This window comes from Nyctereutes procyonoides, unplaced genomic scaffold, assembly GCF_905146905.1.
Source record: "Nyctereutes procyonoides isolate TBG_1078 unplaced genomic scaffold, NYPRO_anot_genome, whole genome shotgun sequence".
Taxonomy (NCBI): domain Eukaryota; kingdom Metazoa; phylum Chordata; class Mammalia; order Carnivora; family Canidae; genus Nyctereutes; species Nyctereutes procyonoides.
The window spans coordinates 26471956-26496500 of NW_026575139.1; the positions used below are offsets into that span (position 1 = coordinate 26471956).

A 24545-nucleotide genomic window follows, 5' to 3' on the forward strand; every position below is an offset into this window, starting at 1 on the left:
TGTGTGAACCGTGAGTTCGAATCCCAGCTCCACCATTTACTAGACTTTGGGTGCATTATGTAACCTCATTATCTTGATCAAATTATAGAAACTCTGGGCCTCAGTTTCTCATAATGAAAATTATGAGAGTAATAATACCAACTTTAATAAAAGCTAGACATTGTTAAGAGGGTGCAAAGGGAAAAACTCTTTAGGCTAGCCCCAACCCTAATGGGGATACCCTGAGTGGGGAGGGAAATTCAGACCCAACAATTAATAATTATGTCTGTGCTAACTTTAGCCCAAGAAATCCAAGCTCTTTAAAATTCATGAAATTCCTGGAAGTCAGCCATGTGAGTATTATCAATCAATCAATCAATCAGTAACTATTTATTGATGCACTATGGTGCTGTCCAGTGCTTCTCAAACTAATGTGCTTATGAAGCACATGGTGATCTTGTTAAAGTGCAAATTCTGATGCAGAGGGTCTGGGGGTTGGGTGGTACTGAGATTTTGTCTGGTTAACAAGCTCCCAGGTGATACCAGCACTGCTGGTCTGAGGACCACATTTTAAATAGCAAGAATGTGGAGATATGGCCCTCAGGAGTTGGGTTTTTTTTTTTTTTTTTTTGGTCTTCTCTACTTAAAAATTACTGAGAGCCCCTCAAAGCTATTGTTCTGGTGGGTTATAACTAGTGATAATTACCATATTAGAAATTAAAACAGAAAAAAATGTTAATCTTCAGAATATACCAGCACACAGAGTGATGATATCATCTTGTCAGGTAGCCTCTGGAAAACTCCACTGTGCATTTGTGAGGGAACGAGAGTGTAAAGTCTCAACTAATGTTCTAATACTATTTAGTACTGTTATGAAAATAGTTTTGATAGCAGACCCCCTGAAAGGGTTTCAAGGATTCCCCAGCAATCCTTGGGCCATTATTTGAGAACAACTCCTAGGGAGGAGCTAGCTCTATGAGCCTTAGTCAAGCATCTTTTAATCGCCAGAAACTCAACAGCTTCAGCAAAAATGGAGAGTATTTGACAAGCTGCTGGGTCACTGCCCCAGATATGTAGTCTTAGAAGATTTAACCCACAGGAAAGGCAAGAAAATGGTAAGGGATTTAGGACTGGCAAAGAATAAGGAACCCAGGCAGCTCATGGCCTCTATTTCCTTCCATATTTTCCTATCAAAAGACTGTGTTTCCTTCTTCTCTGTACCCATGGCTCCACAGCTCCTGAATTGATGGTCTCCCAGTTCAAGTGCCTGTACTCCCTGGAGTCATTGCCCCAACACCAGGTGCTTCAGAGGTAGAATCTGATTGGCCCAGCTTAGGTCATGTGGCCACTACTGAGCCAGTCAATCAGCTGTGGTCAGGGGGGCCGGGCTATGTGGTACAATTAGGGCTGTCTTGGCTTCTGGGTGTCTGAATAGGAGTGGGGTGGGGAGGAGGGGAGGAGGGGAGGGGAGTGGGATAGGGTGGGGAGGAGGGGAGGAGGGGAGGGGAGTGGGATAGGGTGGGTTGGGGAGGGGAGTGGGGTGGGGTAGGTTGGGGAGGATGGGAGGGGAGTGGGGTGGGGAGGGGTGGGGTGGGGAGGAGGGGAGTGGGGTGGACGATTCTCAGAGAGGGAGGATGGTTTCTTTTGCACAGTCAGCATCAAACTTTTACAGAACAGAGCCTGGAAACCTAGGTCCTGCCCCTTCTACTGACTCTGTGACTATGGACAAGTCACAAACCTTCTTAGAGCCCCTCTCATCCAGTGCCAAAGGGGAATAGTATTACTTTTCTGTAACTCACGATGTATGGTTGGAATGCACTGAGCTAATACATGTGAAAGAGCTTTGGATGCTAAGTGCCCAACGTAGGTCTAAGCGTTGGGCGTTCATAGTAAAGTATGAAATGCCACCTTTGCTCTTAAGAACCTTGGGATTAAATTGAGGAGAAAATACGAACGGCCATGATACAATTAGAAAACAGCAGGCTTCTGTCTGTGCACTAACCAAATGCAATAAAAGTTCAGGGGAGAGAGTGGAGATCAGCTTGGGCAAGAAGGGGAAGTAATTTATTGAGCACTTCCTGTGGATGTGGCGCTGTCCCCTGTGGTTTCGCACACTCTCAACACCAACCCTCCCAGCAACTCTACAGTAAGAGGTGTTGCTGTGCCCATTTTACAGTTGAGAAAATTAAAACTTAGAGAAGTAACCTGTCTAAAGACACAGGGCTGGTGTTTAAACCTACGCCTGTCTGCCTTTAAAGCTGATGCTCTTTTTTATTCCTCAATCTGACAAGAGGAAAATTCTTGGAGGAGTGGGATATTAGTGGGGCTAAAGCATGGACCTGTGTGGGTGACAGAGGAGAGGCTGATCCATGACAGGGATCAGTAAAAGATGAATACATGGACATAGCATGAGCGTGAGGCGAACCTGACGGCATCGGCACTGGGTTGCCGTTGGTTGTGTCTGTGGTTTTAGATGGCGATGAATGAACGAGTGAATGACCATGGGCTCTGTCCTTCACTCGTTTTGTCTAATTGGTCTGGGAGTCATGCAGGGCGGGTTGGGAAGGGCAGTGCAGAGGTGGAACTCCAGCCGGTGGGTTCTTGTTGCACTCGGGGTCAGGTGATGAGCTCCTGGACTAGAATGCAGAACAGAAGGGAAACGCAAAGCCTAAGATGGCCTTTGAAGGAAGCAACAATAGCACTTGATATAAAGAATAAAGGAGAAGAACCACAGATGACTGACTCACTGAGCGACTGACCAGTTGACTCAGCCAGTGTTTAGTAAGTGTGTCTTAAGTGGCAGGCCCTGTACCCGGTTCTGAATATCGTGTGGCCCAATAGAAGTTTTCCACCCTCTTGATGGGGAGACAGGCCATCAACAAGTATACCAACACGTGTATAACACGACGTCAGAGGACGCTACGTGCTGGGACCAAACATAAAGCAGGGCAGGGGAAAGAGAAAAATGGAGAGGGTATGAGTTGATATAGTTTGGTCAGGGAGGGCTTCTCTGAGGAGGTGACATCTGGGCAAGACTAGAGGGATTCCGAGTTTCCAAGTTTGAGCGATTCCAGGAGACTACAGGAGGGCTCTGGCCGCCGGAAGAGTCCCTGGCATGTGCCCATTTTGCAGTTGAGGAAACCAAGGTGCAGGGAGAGTGTGGAAGTGACGGTGTTGCTCAGACTTGTGGAGTGAAATCCAACCCTGCCTCTCGGCGGGGCCCTCCCCCTCCCGCTGGCTGCTCCCCCAGGAGTCCCTGCTTCCAGTGCTTTCCAGGCCCGCGTCGCCTCCTCTTAGCCCAGGCGGTATTTTTAGTCTCTCTGAGCCCCTTCCCCGCGTCTGCTGTTGGCTCGTCATTCTGCTTGACTTGCTTTCACCTGCTCCAGGCGGCTGTGACAGGGCTGCAGGCTGCACACGTCAAGCTGTCCCTGGCTTCACTGTGGGGGCGTGGGGGGTGGCGAGGGCAGCTGAGGGTGACCACCCTCCCCGTCGTCATCATCGTGGGCAGGCGGGGAGGCCTGTCAGTGCCTGCGGGTGACCGCGGAACCTCACAGCTCCCTCTTCGGGTCAACTCTGAGTAATGAGGCCAGGGCGGGAGGGGGCCGGGCTGGCTGTCGCCTGCTTGGGTAGGGGGTGGGGAGGCAGAGCGGCAAAGCTGGGGGGAGGGAGGTGGAATTTTGTAATTTGTTTTGGAGAGAGACAAGCTGAGGAGGAGGTGGAGGTGGTAGCTTGGCAGGTGGTGTTGACTGTGAAGAGTGCGTGTTTTGTGAGAGCCTGTGAACACCGAGGGCCTGGGGTACAGGCCTTTCTGCTGTGAAATCCACAGTGAGTGAGTGAGTGTGTGTGTGTGTGTGTGCGTGTGTGTGTGTGTGTGTGTGTGTGTGTGTGTGTGAGCATCATGGACCTTTTGACCCTGAAGCCCCCAGGGCCCCTGTCCAGGCCCGGCCCCTGGGGCTGTCCCATTGCCCCTGCACCCCGGGTGGCTGCCATGTTTTATTTCTCATCTGCTGCGTCTCCTTCTCTGTCCCCAAAGACCTCAGCAGGGCCTTTCCCTGGTTGGCAGTTTACTGCTACTCATTACCAGAGTAATGACCTGGAGGAGGCCAGGGTGCTACACACGTGACCATGTGGGACTTACAAAGGTTTAAAAATAAACCTTGCTGCGTTCTTGTAGCCACTGTCCCGGGGCTGCAGAGCTGCTAGCACCCTCTCTGGCTGGCCTCCTCTATTCTTGGAGGTAGAACTCATCCCACCTCCACCCCAGGTTGTGCTGACCCTTTCTGGAGATGCGTGCAGGGTGGTGGGATCAGGAGTCCGGCCCCAGCAGACTGTGAGGTATCAAGACTTGTGTCACTGGCCAGAGGCCTGAGGCAGATCACCCCCACAAAGTAGGCTGAGCAGGGGTGATGAGGGGAGCTCCCCGCCATGCTTGCCTGGGCTTGTGCCCTAGACCTGAGGCCAGGCCTGGTTGGCTCTTGAGACGCTAGAAGGGGACAGTGTGAACCTGGGGCAAGAGCCTGGGATGATGCCTGTGGATTGCTCCCAGTCTGCCGTCATCTGGTCAACTGAGGTGGGCAGGGTGGGCATCTGCATGTGGAGGCCAATGAAGCTAGAAGGCTGGGCAGCTGGACGAGGAGGTCCCTGTGGCAACAACAGAGTACAGGGATCGGGTAGATGTAGGCTTTGCAGTCACACTGTTGTGAGTTTATGTCCTGGGTCCGGGCTTAGTAGCAGAGGGACTCTGGACAAGCTACTTCACTTGTTGCCTCAGTCTCCTGATCTGTAAAATCGAGATAATAGTAGTACATCTCTTGGAGTCGTTGTGAACATTTAATGAGATGATATGGGTGAATAGCTGAGCACTCTGGGGCAAGTTACTTGACCTCTCTGGGCCTCAGTTTCTTGGCCTGTAAAATGGGGTTGGTATTGGTTCAAATGCTGTGTCCAGGAAGACGGGATGAAGAGGTGTAGGTGAAGTGTTCGGGGCCCCACAGAGTACGCGCTCAGGAGCCATAGTGACCATCACTGTAACAAGCATCCTGGTTCCTTGTCTCCCCAGGCCCGTGGTTCGGCAGGTGGTAGGAGGAGGCACGACGCTGCCTCTCAGGAAGACCATGACAAACCTTACGTCTGTGACAGTAAGTACAGCAGATGCCGCCTTCCTGCCTCTGCCTCTGCCCCCAGCACCCCCTTCCCCGTGCTTCCCTGGCTGTCTCCCCCAGCCTCAGGCTCCCTGGCTCCTCCTCTTGGACCTGCACTCCACCTTGCATGCCTGCTGCCTCAGCAAATGCACCACCTCTTGCTGCTGCTGCTGCCACTCGCCCACCCAGGTGTTTTTGCATGAGGAAGAAGCAAGCCCCGGAGGCCTCCTGCCTCTGGCAGTGCCCCCTTGGTGGCTTTCTTCTGGCTCACTCTCTCTTTCTCTCTCTTTGTCTCCTGAAGATTCATCCTCTATTTCTTTCTCTGTTTCAGAGAGTTACAAACAAAAGCATAACTCAAAATCCTCCGACAAAGGTACTCGGCTCCTTTGGCTTTTCATGTTTCCCTTTCATTTCCTCCTGTCTCTCCTGTCCTAGGTAGGGCAAGTTATGAATCTTTCTCTGACAGCGACTTAGCTTAATAAATGGCCCTTGATCCATCTCCAGCCTTTCTTGCTTGCTTCAGAGGCATCTCTTGGACAAGGAGTCAGGGCCTGGCTCCTGGGTTCAGGGGGTGCAGACAGAGCTGAAGAGGCGGCTGAGGGAGAGTGGGACAGGAAGCAGGGGCAGTGGGCGTGCTTCTAGAAACCTTCAGCTTTCAGAGGGATTATCATCAGCTCCTGAGCTGTTGTCTTTCTCACCTAGCAGAGCGTTGGGTGGTGGGTTTAGAATCCTTGCCCTAGTTACCTCTCACGGTATGGGGCACCATCTGCTCATTCCACAGCAAGGACCGCCCTAGAAACCACGCTCCCTGGCCATTTTCCCCTTCATGTCTTCTCCCCTGTGGGGGTGCAGAGCTGTGCCACAGGAGAAGGGCCCTGGCGCTGTGGTTCCTCCTGCTGACATCTTGCAGTGTCTGTAGTCTCTGTGGAAGCAGAGGACGAATGGGAGAGATGGGACTCAGGGAGCACGTTGTGGGTGGTGCCCTTTCCTCCCTCTTCACTGGCCTCTTTTGATTTCAAAAAGTTGTTCTGTGCCCGGTGGGGTGACAGCTGATTGGAGAACATTTTGCTAGAAGAACTCAAACTCCATGACCCCCATTTGGCTGCTTAATACACCGTGCAGATGGCATTCCTGAGACAACTCTTGCAGGTAACATCTCCATCCCACAGCGCTTCTGTTCCAGGATGAGGAGGGAGCAGGGCAGGGGGTCTGGTGTCTCTTGGCCATGTCAGGAGGTGCCTACTTTGGCCGGCAGCTTGCCTCCCAGAAAGGCCTCTGTTTTGTTCTGATGCATGGAATCCCTCTAGTGTGGGCCCTCTGGGGACTGGTTCTGGGCTGGGAAGGGTCCTTCTGGGCCCGTGGAGCAGGCTCTCCAGCTGTACCTGGCTGCAGCAGCCCAGCCCTCGAGAATGCCAACAGCTGCTTTGGGACTGGGGCATTGCCATCCGATTCCTCTTTTCAAAAGCTTTATTTTTGTGATGTGATTTTCTGCTTCCATAGCTAGTGGGATTACTTTTTGCTCCATCTCTTCAGTTTTCATTGGATTCGCAGTCAATAATCCCATATATTCCAGGACACACCCCTTGTGCCCTTCTTCACCCACCTCTCAGTTCCTCTCTTTGCTCTTTTGTCGGCTGTCTGCCTTCTCACATGTCACCTCCACGGAGCACCCTCCGTGGGGTCCCTCTCTTGCCTGGCTCCCCTCTTTCAGTGCGAAGTGCTTGCATCACGCCCCGCCCCCTGCTGTGGGGGGGGGCCCACAGTGCTATTGGCTCTTCCCCTGTTCCCATCCCCATGGTCTCTTTCTCCTTCTGTTTATCCTGTGATGCTTGGGAGGCCAAAACTAAGGCCTGATGTTGGCTTTCTGGAAGTCTCAGCGGCTGATTTCTTGGCTCTGCCAATACAGGCGCTGCCTCCCTTCTCTTCCCTCGGGGGACCAAGGTCCACCATAGATTGCCCTTCTGTCTTCTGGCTCTCATAGGAAATTGTGTGGCAGCTTGGTGATTAATAGACTTTGTTTTTATCTGGTGCCCTTCAGACATGTGATCCTTTGGGATAGGAATGACCTTTGGAGAGGTCATGAGGCCCACCCTCCACCCACGAATTGAGCAAGGAATGCTTTTAATAATCTCTAATGCATCCTAAGTAGAGAGGTGTCTGGTCACCTCCTTGAGTGTCCCCAGGGATGGTGTTACCATAAGCTACCCTTTCTTCCATGATTCCAACTGTGCTCTGAATGATTGTTTTTTTCTTGATAGGAGCTACATTTTTCCCCCTCCTACAGGCCCCCTTGTCTTTTGCATATCTTTTCTCATCAAATAGGCACACTGAGAATTTTGTCTATTCTGGAGGCTCTTTGAACATCCCCTGGCATTCTTGGTTTATCTCAGGCCGCATCCCAACCTCTGTGATGTGCTGCTCTAAACTCCTTTCTGGGTTTACATTTAAGCTCAGCACTCCCACTGGAAGTAACACCAAGGCCAAGCCAAGTAGCTCAGAGAGTAACAGACACATTTCCATGTTTATTTTATACATCGGCTCTTAATAACAGCCTCTGTGTGTAGAGAACAGAGGTCCTTGGCCACCCCATTGCACTGGGCGCTATCCCTACCACTTCCTGTGCACTGCCTGTCCTGACCCCTGTGCGCCTGCCTCTCTAGGTGTGTGCCCTTTTCTGCTTAATGAATTTGATTATTCCTTCTTTCATAAATCACTCTGCATTTAGCCCTATTGAGTCTCAATAAAGAGATACAATAATATGTGACTTCAATATACAAGATTCAATAAAGGCAAATTTAAAGACATTGCCCAGTAGTTGAATTTCATCCTCTGCAGATTTGCAATCCCTGCCATTTTGGTGTTGTCTGTGGTTTGATTTGTGTAATCCCCACTCCATTTTTTGAGTTATTTGTGAAAATATTAGTCCACCTTATACCCTACCACCTCTTTCTGGGTGTATGTGGAGCAGTAATAGCTATCTTTCAGGTGTGATTATATTTAGCCCTTCCTGGTTTATATTCCTAAATGTAGCTGTCCTATCATATTTTTGGTCCAAGCATCCCTTTCAAGATGGGTGGTTGAGATATCATCTTAGCTTCTAACTTCAGGTGATAGATAGTTTGCCTGTTGCCTTTCACTCAGCAGTCGAATTTATTCCATCTGAGAAATACTAAATCATCTAAACATAATTTATTTTTTTACCCAATCCGTGGTGTGTGTGTACATGAATACTTCATTTTCTAGCAAGTAACCAATCACTATTAATTATCCTGAACGTGTACCATGCTTAAGGATTAAAGTTCTGTTTCTTCCGTTTCAATCTCTTGCCAAAGAAAAGTGTTCATTATCCACAAACGGAACAACTGAATATGACTTTGTGGGAAAGACTGTCAGTGTTTGTCCAAGTGTGGACCTGGGCCATTTGCACAGAGAAAACCTAGATGCTTATTCAAATGTGATTCCCAAGCCTCACACCAGACCTCTTGCATCAGAACCACGGGGTGCAGGCCCAGGAACCTGCATTTTTTGAGAGCTCCTCAGGAGATACTTCTGAATACTGACTTTTGAGAGTGATTCAAAGGCTTCTGGCTTCTTTCAGCCTTTTTACTATTCCCTGCTTTTGGTATCTAGAAGTTCTAGAATCCTCAGGAATTTTTTAGGCCAACTGCCATAGGTCTGCTTCACTGTTTTGGGTGGTCTCTTTAGAATCTTTCTTTTTCCATTTTTTTTTCCTTCCCGGTATTGATCTAAAATTCAGCAGTCCCATATAAAGCTCAGCAATCCAGCACTTGGCCTTAATTTACTTAATAGCTTTAAATCCTAACAGTATCATTAGCCCCCTTTTAGAGCTGGGATGATAAACTGGAGACAGACATGTGAAAGCAATCCTTGGGTCAGGCTACTGGGATGTTTTAAAATCATTCTAAATGTTTATCTCTTCTCTCTCCAACTGCTCCCAAACCTGAATTTTCTATTAGCATCACTGGGACTGACTCTGGATGAGACCCACTTTGCCATTGTCTTTGTTCAAGAAGCATCATAGGAGAGAAGATGGTGGTGATGGGGTGATACTTAGGGACGAGAAAGGGAGAACATTGTGTCTCTAAGCATCAGCCATTTAGGGAGGAGCAAAGCACCCATTTATCCCTTTGCTGGCACAAGGGAAGTGAGTTGTGAAGTTTTTTTCCCCTTTGCCAGTTTTTTCTTTAATTTTTTTTTAAATTAACTATTTTACTGTGGAAAGAATACTTAACATCTCCCTTCTTTTTTTTTTTTTAAATATTTTATTTATTTATTCATGATAGTCACAGAGAGAGAGAGAGAGAGGCAGAGACACAGGCAGAGGGAGAAGCAGGCTCCATGCAGGGACCCCGACGTGGGACTCGATCTCGGGTCTCCAGGATTGCGCCCTGGGCCAAAGGCAGGCGCTAAACCGCTGCGCCACCCAGGGATCCCAACATCTCCCTTCTTTTTTTTTTTTTTTTTTAACATCTCTCTTCTTAATAAATTTTTTAGCGTACAATATATATTGCCAAATATAGGCACAATGTTGTGCAGCGGATCTCTAGGCTTTATTCATCTTGCCCGACTGAAACTTTATGCCCATTGGTTAGCAATTTCCTAACTCCCCTTCTCTGCCAGCCTCTGGCAACCAGCATGCCACTCCTTGATGCTGTGAATTTGACTATTTTGGACACCTTGTATAAGAAGAATCAGGCAGTATTTGTTTTGCTGGGACTGGCTTATTTCTCTCAGCATAATGGCCTCGAGATTCATTCATATTGTTGCATATTGAAGGATTCCTTCTTTTTAAGAGATGGATAATATTCCATTGTATGTATCTACCAAGTTTTCGTTATCAATTTGTCTGTTAATGGACATTTAGGTTGTTTCCACATCTTGGCTATTGTGAATGGTGCTGCAATGAACATGGGAGTGCTGATATTTAAGATCCTGATTTCAATTCTTTTGGACAAATACCCAGAAGTGAGATTGCTGGATCCTATGGTAATTCTATTTTTAATTTTTTGAGGAGCCTTCATACTATTTTCCAGAGCAGCTGCACCATTTTGCATTCTTACCAGCAGTATTCAAGGATTCCAGTTTCCCTGCATCCTGGCCAACGCTTGTCTTTTGTTCCCAGTTTTTTTCTGATCACAGTGATAACCCCTGCTTCTGGTGCTTACAGTGTGCGGAGCATGGTGCTAAGCACGTTACCTACGTTGTCTCTGTAAATACAATAACCTTGAGAAGTAGAGACAGCTGACCTTGCTTTACTGGAAGAAACTGAGGCCCAGAGAGAGGAAGGGACTTGTCCGAGGTTACACAGCTGGTTCATGTGGAAGCTGGGACATGAATCCTGGTGTCTTCAGCTCTGAAGCTGACAACTCCCCAGTGTTACTACCAGTGAAATATGCCCTGCTAACCTGGAGTTTGGCTCTTCTGAGAGTTGAGGAAGAAACATGTTTTTATTTTTTTAATTTTTAAAAAGATTTATTTATTCATGAGAGACACAGAGAGAAAGGCAGACACATAGGCAGAGGGAGAAGCAGGCTCCCTGCGGGGAGCCCGATGTGGATCCTGGATCCTGGGATCAGGCCCTGAGCCAAAGGCAGATGCTCAACCGCTGAGCCACCCAGGTGTCCCAAGAAACATGTTTTTAAGAATGAAGGAGGGGTGCCTGGGTGGCGCTGTCAGTTAAGCGTCTGACTCTTGGTTTTGGCTCAGGTCATGATCTCAGGGTTGTGAGATCGAGCCCCGCACTGGCTTCTTGCTGGGTGTGGAGCCTGCTTAGGATTTTCTCTCTCTTCTCTCCCTTTGCCCCACCACCCACCACCTCTTTCCCTCTAAAAAAAAAAAAAAAAAAAAACAAAAAACACCAAAAAACCAAAACAAAAAACAAAAAACAGAAAACAAAAAAAAAATGAAATAATGGTCACACACATTTCATTTATTAGGTGAAGCCATGTCCACTGTTAACAGATGGCTTCTAGGCGTCAGGCTGGCAAGCTGGAGTCAGTGGGATGGAATAGATTATATACTTTTAAGCTTTTTACATTTAAATCTATTAAAATCACCCTCCCTCTCAAACTGGGGCATTAGGGTGGATTAGTGACAAAAGGCAAATAGACATGATCAAAGCCCTCCTGGGAGCATGACTCACCTCAGGAGTCCTGTTGGGTATTCACACATCCGAGTGCTCTCAACTCAGCCTCCATATCAGTAAAAACTTTGCTGTCCACCATCCTCACCCCACAGTCACGTATTTTTGATTGTGCAGCCCATAGTTGAAGACACGGCCACTTCACAGTGTTGCTTCCTTTCCAGAAATTCGGTGGGGGTGTAACTCTGTCCAGATGGGGTGGTGTCAGAATAGGGTTTGGGGTTCCTTTCTTGCTCTTCCTGATGGTGGAATCCTGGAAGGGGAAGGGTATGGGAATCTAGTCCTGGTTCTAACCTTCAGTGGTATGATGCCACTTTCCTGATTCATCAATGAGGGAGCTCCCAGTCAGCACCCCTTCCCGACACCCCGGGCTCCTTTCTTCCCAGGCAATGGTTCAACAGTCGAGGCTCTTCACCCTGGAGACAAGATGTTGGGCTGCCATGGACAGGCTCAGAGGGGCTGTGGGCTGGGTGGACTGGTGGAAGGGGAAGATGCAGCTTGCACCCAGGTAGTCTCAGAAAATTGGCTTGACCTCGACTTCCTAAAACGACTCTGGATTCCCCCATACCTGAGTGTACAGGGAGAATCAGATGACTATTGCAGTCTTATTAAAAAAAAAAATTTTTTTTGAGGGCATTAAGGCCCCACATTCTCTAAGGCTCATATGCTTTTAGCTTCGAGCTGCAGTGGAAAAGCCAATAACGCGGCCTTCAGGCTGGCTGCCCTTGTCACTGAAGGGAAGCCGGGCTCATCACTCAGTTGTCCGCGCTATTATCTTGCAGGTCCTTGCATGGGGTGCGGCGGGGGAGGGTGGGAAAGGCGCCGTGCCCCAGAAACTTGATTTGTGGAGCAGGGCCTGTGGCATGGGATTGATCCCTGGAGATTGAGTGCATTTGTTACGGCAAAGCTGGGTCTGTTTAAATATTTAAATGCCATCGTGTCACAGACACAGGTTGCACAGTGTCCCAGCGGGGCCGGCCACAGGCAGGGTGGAAGAGAAGCTGCAGTCTCTCTCTGCTACGGTCACACCTGCCTTTATCTCCTTCCTCTGCTCCTGCTGCCTGCCTTCCCCTCCCCTGGCGCGCACCCTTGGTGCTCTCAAGGACTTGGTTTGCCTTTGTTGAGCTCTGACCTACACCCTCTTGAACTATTTTGAACTCCAGTCAGAGCTGGCTCTTAGCTAGCTCTTACTTGATGCAAACTTTGTGGTGGATAATTCTTACCAAGATGTGGATGACCAGTAACAGGGTCGATATGAACATTTGTAGCAGTTTATTTTTTAAAATATTTTTTTCCTATGGAAATGGTATATATTTATTGCAGAAAATCAGAAATTACAGGTGGAGGAGAAAGAAAAATCACCCATAATCTTACTCCTGAGAGATTGCTGCCATTTTGGTTTTGTATACCGTTTGAGGATTGTGTCTCGTCTCCACACACACACACACACACACACACACACACACACACTCATGCACGCATATACAATAATACACATCATTTTAACCCATCCCCCCACTCCACAATACATGCGAAGCATCATTCCAGATCAGTAAAGACATTTTTATGACATTTTAGGGCTCTATGGTATTCCATCACATGGACCTGCCCCAGTTTGCTCAAGCAGTGTTCTACTTGTTGGACATTTAGCCAACAAGTAGAACAATAGTTTGTTCACTGTTGAAACAATATTGCGGTGATATCTTTGCATAATGCTTTCATGGGTTCCTAGAAGTAGAATTGTGAGGTCAAAGGGCCTGGTGCACAGCCTTTGAGGTCTCTTACTTCAAGTCGCATTGGGTGGGGGGGGGGCGGTGAGGGAGGGTAAGCAGCAAGGTCAGGGCCACTCAGGTGAGAGAGAGCTGGCTGAAGAGGGACGTGCACTGACTATAGAGTGAGAGAAAGCTGAGGTCAAATTGTGGTTCTACTGCTTGTTAGCTTGGTATCCGGGACCTGTGGAAAAAAAATCATTTTGCTGCTGGGAGCCTCCATGTCCTCAGGTGTGGAGCAGGGATGGTACGTGGTTGGGAGAGGTACGTGTGATAATGTATATAAAAATGTTTGCTCCTGGATGTGCTCAAGGACTGTTTCTTCCTCCTCCACCTGTGTCGTATTTCCTTTATTTCCAATAGATTTGGAAAGATAAGGCTGATATCCCAGAGATAACACCCCCCCCCACCCCTGTATATTTCATTGAGTAGATAGTGAGCACTATTGGAATTCACGGGAGGGAATAGTCAGGGGGTGGGAGCTGGTGTATCAGAGGGTGCTGCCCTAGGATGCCAAGCAGATCTTCAGTGAATGTGTATCAAGTTGACTTTAGTCTCCAGGGATGGAGGGGTATGTGTGGGAGTTGGTGGTGGCGAGGGAGAGGGGTGTAATAATAGTCATAGCAGAATTTCGTTGACTTATATTATGGGCCTGGAATGTTCTATGGGTTTTATCTATATTAATTCTTTAACCCCCACAGAAGTGCCAGGAGACAGATGGTATGATCACCTCCATCCTACAGATAAGGAAACTGAGGAGAAGAGGGGTTAATTAACTTTCCTGAGGTCACACAGTGGATAAATGGCAGAGCCAGGATTTGATCCCAGTCAGCAATGTCTCTCTCCCTCCCCAGCAGTGTCTCCCTGCCTCTTCCTGGAATCTGCCTTGCCTTGTATATACCTTTGTGTAGGCCTCCTGTCACACTGGATGACAGCAATCTATCTGTTCTTCAGGCAGGACTGTGAGCCTTTGGAGGGTAGGGACTATGCTATATTCATTCTGCATCCCAGCCCTGGCACAGTGGCTGCTCCCAAAATGTTGATCAGTGTGGGATGCATATAACAGGACAGGAGAGAGACCAGCTTGGTCAGAGCAGAGCATTTGGGCAGGAAGATTGAGGGGTACAGAGTTTGACAGGATACTGGGAGTGCCAGGCTGATTTGCTTAGAGGTTGGCCTGCATTGTCAGTGGGGAACAGGATGATCCCAGACACATCTCTGGAAAGGTGTTTCAGGGCAGAGAGCCTGAAGCCCAATGGCTGAAAAGGAGATAGGAGAAGACATGAAGTCCGGATGGTGATGACAGCATCATCACCAGGGACAAAGTAGATGGGGCCAGTAAGAGAGACTTCTTCTTCTTCTTTTTTTTTTTTTTTTAAGATTTATTTATTTATTCATGAGAGACACAGAGACATAGGCAGAGGGAGAGGCAGACTCTATGTAGGGAGTCCGATCAAGGACTTGATCCTGATCATGCCCTGAGCCAGAGGCAGACGCTCAACCTCTGACCCACCCAGGTGTCCCCAGTAAGAGAGACTTCATGCAGAACCTGGCAGAGGACAGATAGGATGTGGGGTACAAGTGAGAGGGAGGAGGCAACAATGACTCTTGAAGTCTTGAGCTTAGGTCATGGAGAGACATGAGGGAGGCTTAACTGGGATATTCTAGAGGAGGAGGTAATTTTGGAGAACAATGGAACTTTGACATGGGAGTTTGTGGGAAATAGGAAAATAGCAGAACATCCAGGCAGGAATGTTTAACACATGCTAATTAATAATGGACACTTGGTTCCCCAAAGGAAGTGAGGCACTTATACCCATACTGTAGGTAGATGGGGGCCTATCTTATGGGAAGGCCGTGAGATGTATCGGATAGGTTGAGACACATAAAGCCCGATCTGCATCTGAGGTGCGTTATGGCAGATAGTCATCTGGAGATCCTGAGGGAGAGCACACTGGTCAGATTTCCAAATCTGGGGGCTGCCATACTTTATGGTAATATGTCTATTTTTTTTTTTTACCTATCTTTGTTTATTTTCCCCAGAAATGTTGACATTTATATTTATTATTTAAATATACGATTAAAAAAAAGAATTATATTTTGCCCTTTAAGTAGATTAAGGACATGCTAGTGTAGGACACTCTAGAATAAGAAATGAAGATACAGTCTCCATAAAGGCACCAGAAGATGGTTCTCGAATTAGAAGCCCAGGGTTTGAATCTTTGCTATATCACTTCCTGGCTGTGACCTTAGGCAAATCCCAAAACCTCTCTGAGCTTTGCTTTCTTTTTCTGTCAAGTGAGGACAATAAGATTAACCTTAGAGGGTTTCCAAGAGGGTTAAATAAGACCTGAGCAAAACAATTAGCCCACTGTCTGGTTCATAGTTGTGCTCAATAAATATTTAATTTCTTTATGCCAAGTCAGGAAAGGGTACATATTTCACACCGACCTTGGGTCCCCAGTTCTGTGCACTGGCCACTAGAGTTGTCAGGAACCAGAGAAGCTAGCGAGCATACTGAATGTTGAATGTTTGTTGTGTGCCAGTCACCACACTAAGTGCTTTACAAGGATGAGCTCATTCAGTTCTCATTACACCCATATGAGATATGAACTATTATCATCCCCATTTTCCAGACAAGGAAACCGAGGTTTAGAGAAGTTAAGCAACTTGCCCAAGGTCACACAGCCAATTAGCTGACCCAAGAAGGGATATCCCGGAGTTTGCCAGAGTTCTGTTACCATGCTTCTCAGCAGGGCAGGAAAGAATCCCACTAACACATTTAATGCTTTGGTTTTGGGAGTTTCTGCATTCTCGGCTGGGCATCCGAAATCAGGTTATATAGTATTTAGAAATGAAAGGCTTGTTGCTTATCTCTGTTCTTTCTGTTTTTTAAAAACCGGAGTCATATCCATACATAGTGAATTCCTAAAATAAACAGAATGCCCTCCCTCAGTGAAGACACGGGACTTGCGGATCACTGGCATTTGATAGATCCTGTCTCTGGGCTCATTCCTAATACATGGGTCAGTGCCAGGCCCCAAGGAATGTAGCTTTGAAAAATCAGGATGTTACATCCCACCCTTATTCCATCCCCTTGTGCTTCTATCCGGAAGAATTCAGTTTAAAATAAGCACCAAGTGTGGCCTGGAAGAAGAAATGAAGCCACAGGAAGGCAGCTGCAGTCCCAGCTTTGAGGGGGGTGGGGGAGGGGAGAGGGGTGTAGGCAGCCCCGGGTGGATCCTAAGGCTGGGAGCCTACATTGGTTTTCTATCAGAGTTAAGACACTAATTGCGTCAGGAAGCATACAGGCCTTGCAGAGCCCAGAGAAAACAGAGTATTGTGAAGTGCTAGAAACAAAGGACTTTGAGATCATGTGATTCAACTGTCCTATTTTACAGAGGGTGAAGCCAAGGCCCAAAAATGTATGGGATTTGTTCAAGGGTGCATAGCTGGTTAGTAGGAGAATGAGGGCCAGAGCCTGGGTCTCCCGAAGGCCACCCATGCTAGTGGCCCCCCGGCTTCCAGGTGGGGAGGAGAAGCCCACTTAGACTCCCCAAGAAGAGCTTCCTGGTGCCTGTACATTGCAGGTACCAGGGCTATTTTTTATCATTTGAGCTCAGTGGAGCTGTCATTGGCTCTTTGTGTAGGGCCTGGGTCTTTAAAATAGTCATAGGGATTAATACTCCACCATGAGTGTGCAAGTCTGACCTGGTGGCTTTTTGAAGTATCCCCTGAGTTTTATCCCAAGCTGAGTCATGGCAGGGCTTTTCTCACTTGGGGCTTCTCCCTACCGGGGTAGGGGGTTGGTTGTAGGCATTTATCCATACCCCAGATGGTTCTGCTGAAGTCAGGAAGGTGTGGGGAGCCTCAGATGTCTATGACCCAGTCTAGTAGGGTATGATTCCCTTGTCAAAATAGCCTCCTTTTGTATTTGTCATGGGCCCACTGGCGTATAGGATTCTACTCAGAAGGACCCAAGGGAAGAGAACTGGGTGACAGAATGATTGAGGTGCAGGCGGGATAGAAGTGCCAATAAGAGAGAGGGGGAGCCCTTCCATCTCGGGTGCCCAGCGGCAGGGGAGGACACGTGCCTCCTAGGATGGGGGTGGGAGGGTGGGTAGCACCTGCATCAGCTCGCTGCCCAAGCAGGGCCTGCAGGGCACCAATCCCCATCTTCCTCTTCCCACCCTGCGTTCTCCTGTCCATGCCTCCCTCTGGCCAAATGCCACGAGAAGCAGAGGGCAAGGGGCCGTAGAGGTCAGCCCCAGGCACCGCGAGGGGTGCTGGATGGAGCATAACTCATCTTGCAGCCCTGTGCTTCAAAGTCGGGCAGACTCGACTTCCAGTCCTGCCACTGCCGTTTCGGGAGCGGCTTCAGTGCCCTCAGACTCAGTTTCCTCATCTGTAACGTGGGGGTGATAATCCTTTATCCCGTGAGCTGCCGTGGGGTTCAGTGTAGGACGATGTGCCTGCCTCACCGCCTGTAAGCCTGACGCTTTGGAGGCCCCGGCAGGTGACAGGCAGGGCTGGGTGGACTTTACAGAGGACGCGAGGCGGCGGAGAGAGGAAGGTGGCATCCTCGGGTTGTATGAAAGTGCCGCGGGGCAGAACTGGGAACGAGACGCGGCCCGGTGACTCCCAAGGCCTGGGCTTTGTCTCTTGGACGCTCATCCCGTAATTGCTTCTGTCTCTGGGAAACCACTGGCTCAGATACCCACTGCGTGCTCCAAGTCGGGCTGATGAAAATGTGCCAGAGTCATTAAGTTATCAGTGGGGAAGGCGGCCGCTTCTCCCCTGCAGGAAGGATTCCGCTGTCTGCTGCAGGCGGCTTTGTTCGCACCAACTGCCCCGATTCCCTCCAGCCGCCTCCACCGCGGCCCCCTCCCCCAGATAAGGAGGAGCGAGGAGCGGGGGTGGGGGGCCGGGGGGCTGGGGGGCCGTAAATATCTGGGGCAACACTGAAGGTATTCATAACTCCAGACAGGAGGTGCTACCTGGAGAATCAGCTCTGGGTTGGGAAGTGGGCAAGCAGGATTTCTGCAGCTTGACAGATGGATCCGCCCCAGGGGAAGGAGAGAGAGGAAGGCAAGCTGGACCTTCCCTACTGTCACAGCCGGTCCCCTCCGAGCACCGTGCCAGGAACACAAATCCAGGTGCCTGCTTGCCAAGGTGAAAGGAAGGGCCTTAGGCTGTGCCCGTGCAGGGTCGACCGGTCCCCATGGGGGATGGCTTCAGAGGGACACGACGATGCAAAGGAGTGGGCCCCTGGGAAAGGAGACCGGGATGGGAGGATGGGGTCATGGCCCTCTGAATGCTTCAGCAGTCTTGGGGCTCCGTCTCATTCCACACGACAGATAATTCCAGAGTGAGGTTGCTGACGTGATAAAGGGAGAGCAGATGGTTCTAAGACTTTATTTTCAGAGTGTGCTTTCCCCACCCTCTTTTCCTTGCAACTCCATCACCCCCGACTGCAGAGGAGAAATGACTAGATACCCCCCACCACACACATGCCCCTTTAGGGTTTATTCCCTCTGCCCATCCACCTTGATGGCGGTGGTGCTGATAACAGCCCACGAAGGCTGCCAGGAGCCAGGAGCCAGGCACCGTGTTAAATGTGTTCTTTCATGGGACCTCTCAACGTGAGGCAGATGTGCTGTTGTGATCACCCTCATTTTCCACGGAGGATGCGGAGGCACAGAGAGGGCTAGCAACTCAGTCCAGATCACACCGGCAGTTGGTAGCGGACTAGGCCACTAGGGTGGGATTTGAACCCAGGCAGTTGAGATCCAGCCTGCCCACTTAGCCACCACAGAGAAACTGCCTCTCTGAAGGCAGGGCCCACCCAGAAGCAGGGCCAGAGCAGCGAGTGGCACTGAAATGACTGTGGCTGCGTGGTTAACTGCTCTGGCCGGACTTCCAGGCTTGCCTCAGGGGGGCATTTTACTCCCAACTCAGGGCTGCTTGGGTCCCGTGTTCCTCATGGCAGCTCCTGTATCGTCAGGGCCATCGGGTGGCTTCTTTGGAGGAACTTAGCCCCTGATCTCTGACCCCCACCCCAGCAGGTTTCCAGGGGCAGATACACAATTCACAGGGCCCAGGGCAAAATGAAAACGAGGGGCCCTTTGTTCGATGTGTATTAAGAATTTCAAGATGGTGACAGCAAAGCATTAAACCAAGTGTGGGGCCCTTCTGAGCGCGGACCCTGTCTGAATGCACAGGTCACATGGCCATGAAGCTGGTCCATCAGCGTTCAGAGCAGCAGGGAGATATAATTAAATAGTGCTGGGTTTTCCTTTTCTTCCAATCCAGTCAGAGTAGGATTTCCAAGGCGTTTCTTTCCATCAAAATGTAGCAGTCTGATCCAGATACAATTCCACCAAGATAAATCTTAGAAATCTTTTGTCCGTAGGATGAAGTCATTCAAAGGCCTGGTACTTGGGTTCGAAGCTTCGTTTTGGGGTCAGGCATCTTGCCGTGTTATCTCCAATCTCTTCTGACCCTGCCTTTTAAACTCTCCTCCCTCCTGCCTCCTCCCCTTGAGCCTGTGAGCCCTTGCCAGGCTGTGCCCTATTAAAGAACGAGCCCCATCAGCCTCCCTGACCCACGGTCCCATCAGCCCCCCAGCCTCAGTGATGGGGCCATGCTGGAAGGAGTGGCCAGTCAGCCCTGTCACCACTTCCTCATTTCCAGGAGCATCCCTGGGCCTCTGATGTTTTGTCTCATCCTCTGTGAGGTTGTGGGTTCCCTTCTCACTAAGGTGGCCTCCTGGTTGTCAAATCCAGTGGTCTCTTTTCAGCCTCTGTCTCTCAGGCATCTGACATTCTTGTGGCTCTGCTGGCTACTCATCTGTAAAATGGGCACTTGGGTTACCATGAGCAAATTACTTGAAGCGCTAGAATACACAGTTATCAGCTATTAGAAGTGGCTGTGACTGGTGGTATTCTTGGTCCTGTCACCTGGAAACTCTACCTCTTTAAAAAAAAAATGCAGTGTAATTTACATTCCAGTATAATTTATATACTTTTATATTGGTTCCAGGTGTACAATGTAGTGAGTCAACAATTCTATATATTACACGGTGCTCATCATGATCAGTGTCCTCTTGATCCCCATCCCTCCACCCACTGCCCCTCTGGTAACCATCAGTTTGTTCTCTATGTCTGAGTCTGTTTTTTTTTTTTTTGGTCTCTTTTAAAACATGTTCTTTCTGTTTTGTTTTTTAAATTCCACATGAGTGAAATCGTATGGTATTTGTTTTTCTCTGACTGACTTATTTCATTTATTATACCCTCTGAATCCATCCATGTTTGCAAATGACAAGGTTTCATTCATTTTTAAGGCTGAGTAATATTCTGGTGTATATATACGCCACGTCTTCTTTATCCATTCATCTATCGATGGACACTTGGAAATCCTACCTCTTTGGCTTTTGTTGCTCATTCCTGGGTGAGTCTTTCTTGACAAACTTAAAACAAACAAACACACCAGAGCAGTTTCTCTTTTTCTACCAGATTCTTAAGATCCTGATGTTTTCTGAGTTCTATCCTCCATCCACACCTTTCTTTTCTCCCTAATCTCTCCTCCTCTCCATATCCCTAACTCCCACTGCCACCCTGCCAACCTTCCACATCACCTCTTTTCAAAGCACAGGGTATTCATGGCAACCCCAGACTGAACTCATTCTCTTCCTTCTTTCAATCTAGTTTTCCTCTTTGGCTCTTGACCTATTGCCCCATAGGAAGCTGGGTGTTTTTGTTGCTTCCCTTAACTGGTATCGAGTGCCAGCTATGACCTGCCCCGTGCTGGTCACTGGGGATGCAGCAGTGTGCACACACAGGGCTTGCCATGCTTGCTGCCGGTGGGAGGCACATATATTGATCCATGATGTGTCCTCCGAAGGTGACAAACTGGGGCCCTAATTTCGATTGGGAAGACTTTCCTGGGAAAGGACATTTGAACTGAGATCTGAAGAATGATGAAGCCTTAATTAGGCAAACTGGGGCTGGGGACCATTGTGGGCAAAGGTCAGAGCTTGTGCAAAGGCTTTGTTTTAGAAAGAAAAATGTTTAAGGAGTGGAAAGGCAATGGGCGGAAGGGCATAGAAGGTGGTGGAATGTGGTGTTGGGTGAGGCTGGGGAGCGGGACAGGGGCTGAATGGTGCATGGCCAGGAAGGTCCAGTCACTGTCAATCTTTCTAGGCTCCTCCTTGCTGCTTATGCCCACCCCTTTCCACCGATTCCTTCTCTTTAACCCCTCTCCCATCCCAAGATTCTCATTGTTCACATATAGGAAATTAAGACAGCCTCTTGCCACCTTCAAATTAATCTTTTGCATTATAGTCTTAAGTGGAATTTCTAAAATGTAAGTCTGAATAAGTCAGTCGTCAGGCTCCAATCCTCCCCTGGCTCCCCATTTTCAGGACAAAGTCCTGCCCAGCTTCCTTGCTTATTAGCTCCCTCACGTCCCACTCCTGCCCGCAGTTCCCCAAAGTTGGTCCAGAATTTGCTCTGGTGCCTGGAAGCATTTGCCTCCTTCATCTATCTAGTGATGTTCTGCTACCTTGCAAGCCACAGCTCACCCACCTCCTCCAGGAAGCCCTCCCTCCATATGCAAGCTGATGTGCCGTTCCCTCCTCTTTCCTGGATGCATGTGCACACTGGTGCATTTGTTCTGTTTCCCTCTTTGCTTGTTGACTTGTACGTCTTCTCTACAAGACTGAGCTCCTGGAGGGAGGGCACTGGGGGTCCTTTACCTTTGTCCACAAGGCTGGCCACATATGAGATGCTTAATACACGTTTTCTTGTGGTGATGAAGGAATACCATGGCATAAGCAGGTGGTGAGAAATGAAGCTCCATCAGGAGAGCTCTGTGTATAGAAATGATAGTTAAGAGGTCTGGTTTCTATGACCTCCATGTACTCTCTGCTTCTGTTTCCCCTAATGACCAGGCACCAGTCTCACTGTCCCTACCCACCACTTCCATCCATCCCAAAGGGTAGGTGCACCAGGGTGGGCAGAGTCAAGCCTAAATATATTCATTCTTCCCGTGGAGTGGTTCTTAGACTATAGTGTGCACCAACATCACCTGGAGGGCTTGTTAAAACAGAGATTTCTGGCCCCATCCCCAGAGTTTCTAATTCAGTCGATCTGAGGTGAGCCTGAGAATATGCATCTGTAACAACTTCCAGGTGATGTTGAGGGTGCTGGTCTGGGGACTACTCTTCAAGAATCTCTTTTCTAGCAAAAGGGTTTGCTCTAAAAATAATTATCCTCTATGGTGTTGGGGAAGGAGACACGGGAAGCTTTTTGCTTGGGTTTGGTTTTGTAGGTTTAAAGACGTATTAGTATGAGATTAATGTGGATAGATGGATCAGATTCTACACACTTCCCTCCTCCCCCATCTTCTGGCTTTCCCACAAAGTATTTCCACGTTCAATTCATAAGCTATTCAATGAATATGTTCTGAAGGTGTAATATGTGAGTTGCAACATAAGGGGTGGTGTTGTTATTAAGATAAATTGTTATGAAACCATCCTTAAGAGAAGTCCTCCAGTACAGACATAACTATAATTCAAGGAGCTCAAAGAAGAAATGCCTGCTTGGATGGGTTGTGATTCCCTGATGAGTGGAATTGTCCTAGGCATCTAGTATTAGTGGGAATAAAACAATTTAATAAGTAAGACCACATGACTATTAAGATAGTGGAATTCTGTGATTAAGGAAGACAGTGGTAATTGACGCAACAAAATGGCACAAATGGAATCTGTGGAGTTTATAGTAGTAGGGAGGTCTCCAGAGTCCCCTGAGGCCTCCTCATGGAAATTCTGATATTATTATCCTTATTTTTAATAAACATTTATTCCTCACCAGCAGTATGCTTGGCTACTAAGTGGATTTATATCCTGTGACCCCATAATTTGCTGTTTATTGACCTCAGATCATTGAAAAGGTTAAATAGAAGAAGCCACAAGCAGGCCCAGAGTGCACCTCAGGGGCCTCTTTAGGTCCCATTTCCCGAGTCAAATGGAATTGAGATGTGTAGTGCCATTTTATTTTTTTGAAATAGTTACAGCATAGAGAGAGAGAGAGAGAATGTAAGTAGCCAATTGTAGGACTTGAATTGATAGTCACTAGGTCACCAATGTGAATTTCAGACCCTCATCTTATTAAGAAAGCCCAACCAATTGCTAAATTCCATTGTTTGAGGCCAGAATCAAAGCCCTCTCTTTCGGGGGGGGGGGCAGGATCTAAGGTGTGGCAGGCTAAGCTGAAGCCTCTTGCCCCTCGCCCCTCATTTATCGAGCATCTGTTATGTGCTGGGTGAGATATTTTACAAATATTATCTGTAATCCTTCAAGGTAAGTAGTACTACCATCATTTTAGATAAGAAAAAAGGCACAGAAAGACTATGTATTTTGTCCAGTTTCACACAGCAAAACTCAGTTCATTTTTGGAAGTCAGCATAACCATAAAATCGAAACATGGTAAAAGATAGGTCAAAAATTCTAGATTTATCTCAAGTGTGAGTATAGATCCAAAATGCAAGATTAGAAAGTAGAATGCAGCAGTTTATCAGGTGGATAATACACTCTCACCAAATGGAGAGCATTCTAGGAATATAAGAATGGTTCAATAAGAAGAAACATTAGAAAATCAACATAATTCACCCTATCAACAAACTGAAGGAGAGTCATATACTAGTAGATGCTCAAAGGCTTATCAGATTCTCCTGTAATAAAACTCTAACCCAGGGATAAGAGGAACTACTTCAATTTGATAAAAGCTAAAAATTAGCCACATGGATCATTCTAAACAGTGCCACTAAATCCAACTTCATTAAAAGTGAGGGTGATCTGGTCTTAAGCCATTTAGGTGGATTTCTGCTTCTCAGGTACTGGGCAGCCAACCAATGGAACTGCTTCCTTTTCTTCTTCTGTGCCCCACAGAACCATGTTTATATTGCTTAGTGCTCTCATCTCATACCCTCCAAGTGAGAGGTTGTGCTTGTGAGGACACATTCCTAGATTTTGGGTATAGGAGTCTAGGATATGGGAGGCTCCCTGGGGCATTAAGGACTTAAGCTCTTGGTTGCCACAACTACCAATGATGGCTTGGCTTCATGGTTTTTATGGCAGGAGTGGAATGTGTTTTTCTGGCACAAAAGCACTGCGTGATACAACAAAAATATTATCTGTATAAAGCTTTTGCACTTTATACGGAGTTAACCACAGCCCGGTGGAAGGAGCATTGCATGGAATCCAGGAGACCTGGGTTCTAGTGGCTCTGCCACAGCTAGCTGTGTGTTCCTTAGGCTTTCTGGGCCTCACTTGCCTCATCTGTGCTGTGGGATGTTGGACTGGATGGACTACCAGGGCTCTTTGACCTCAAAGTTACAATAGTCATCACCCCTACTGGGTGCCTGGCACTGTTATAAGTGTTCTGCATAGAGATTAACTCATTACAACAACTCTATGAGTAAAATACTATTATT

The 24545-nt window shown here is 48.1% G+C and overlaps 1 protein-coding gene across 1 annotated transcript in view; it reads left to right on the forward strand.

Moving 5' to 3' along the window:
• The window catches only part of DPF3 (double PHD fingers 3), a 249962-nt gene that overhangs the window by 151846 nt on the left and 73571 nt on the right, over window positions 1-24545 (forward strand). The window contains exon 6 of the mRNA XM_055303605.1: window positions 5039-5117. Coding sequence (XP_055159580.1) covers window positions 5039-5117 — 79 coding nt within the window. The remainder of the gene's footprint in view (window positions 1-5038; window positions 5118-24545) is intronic.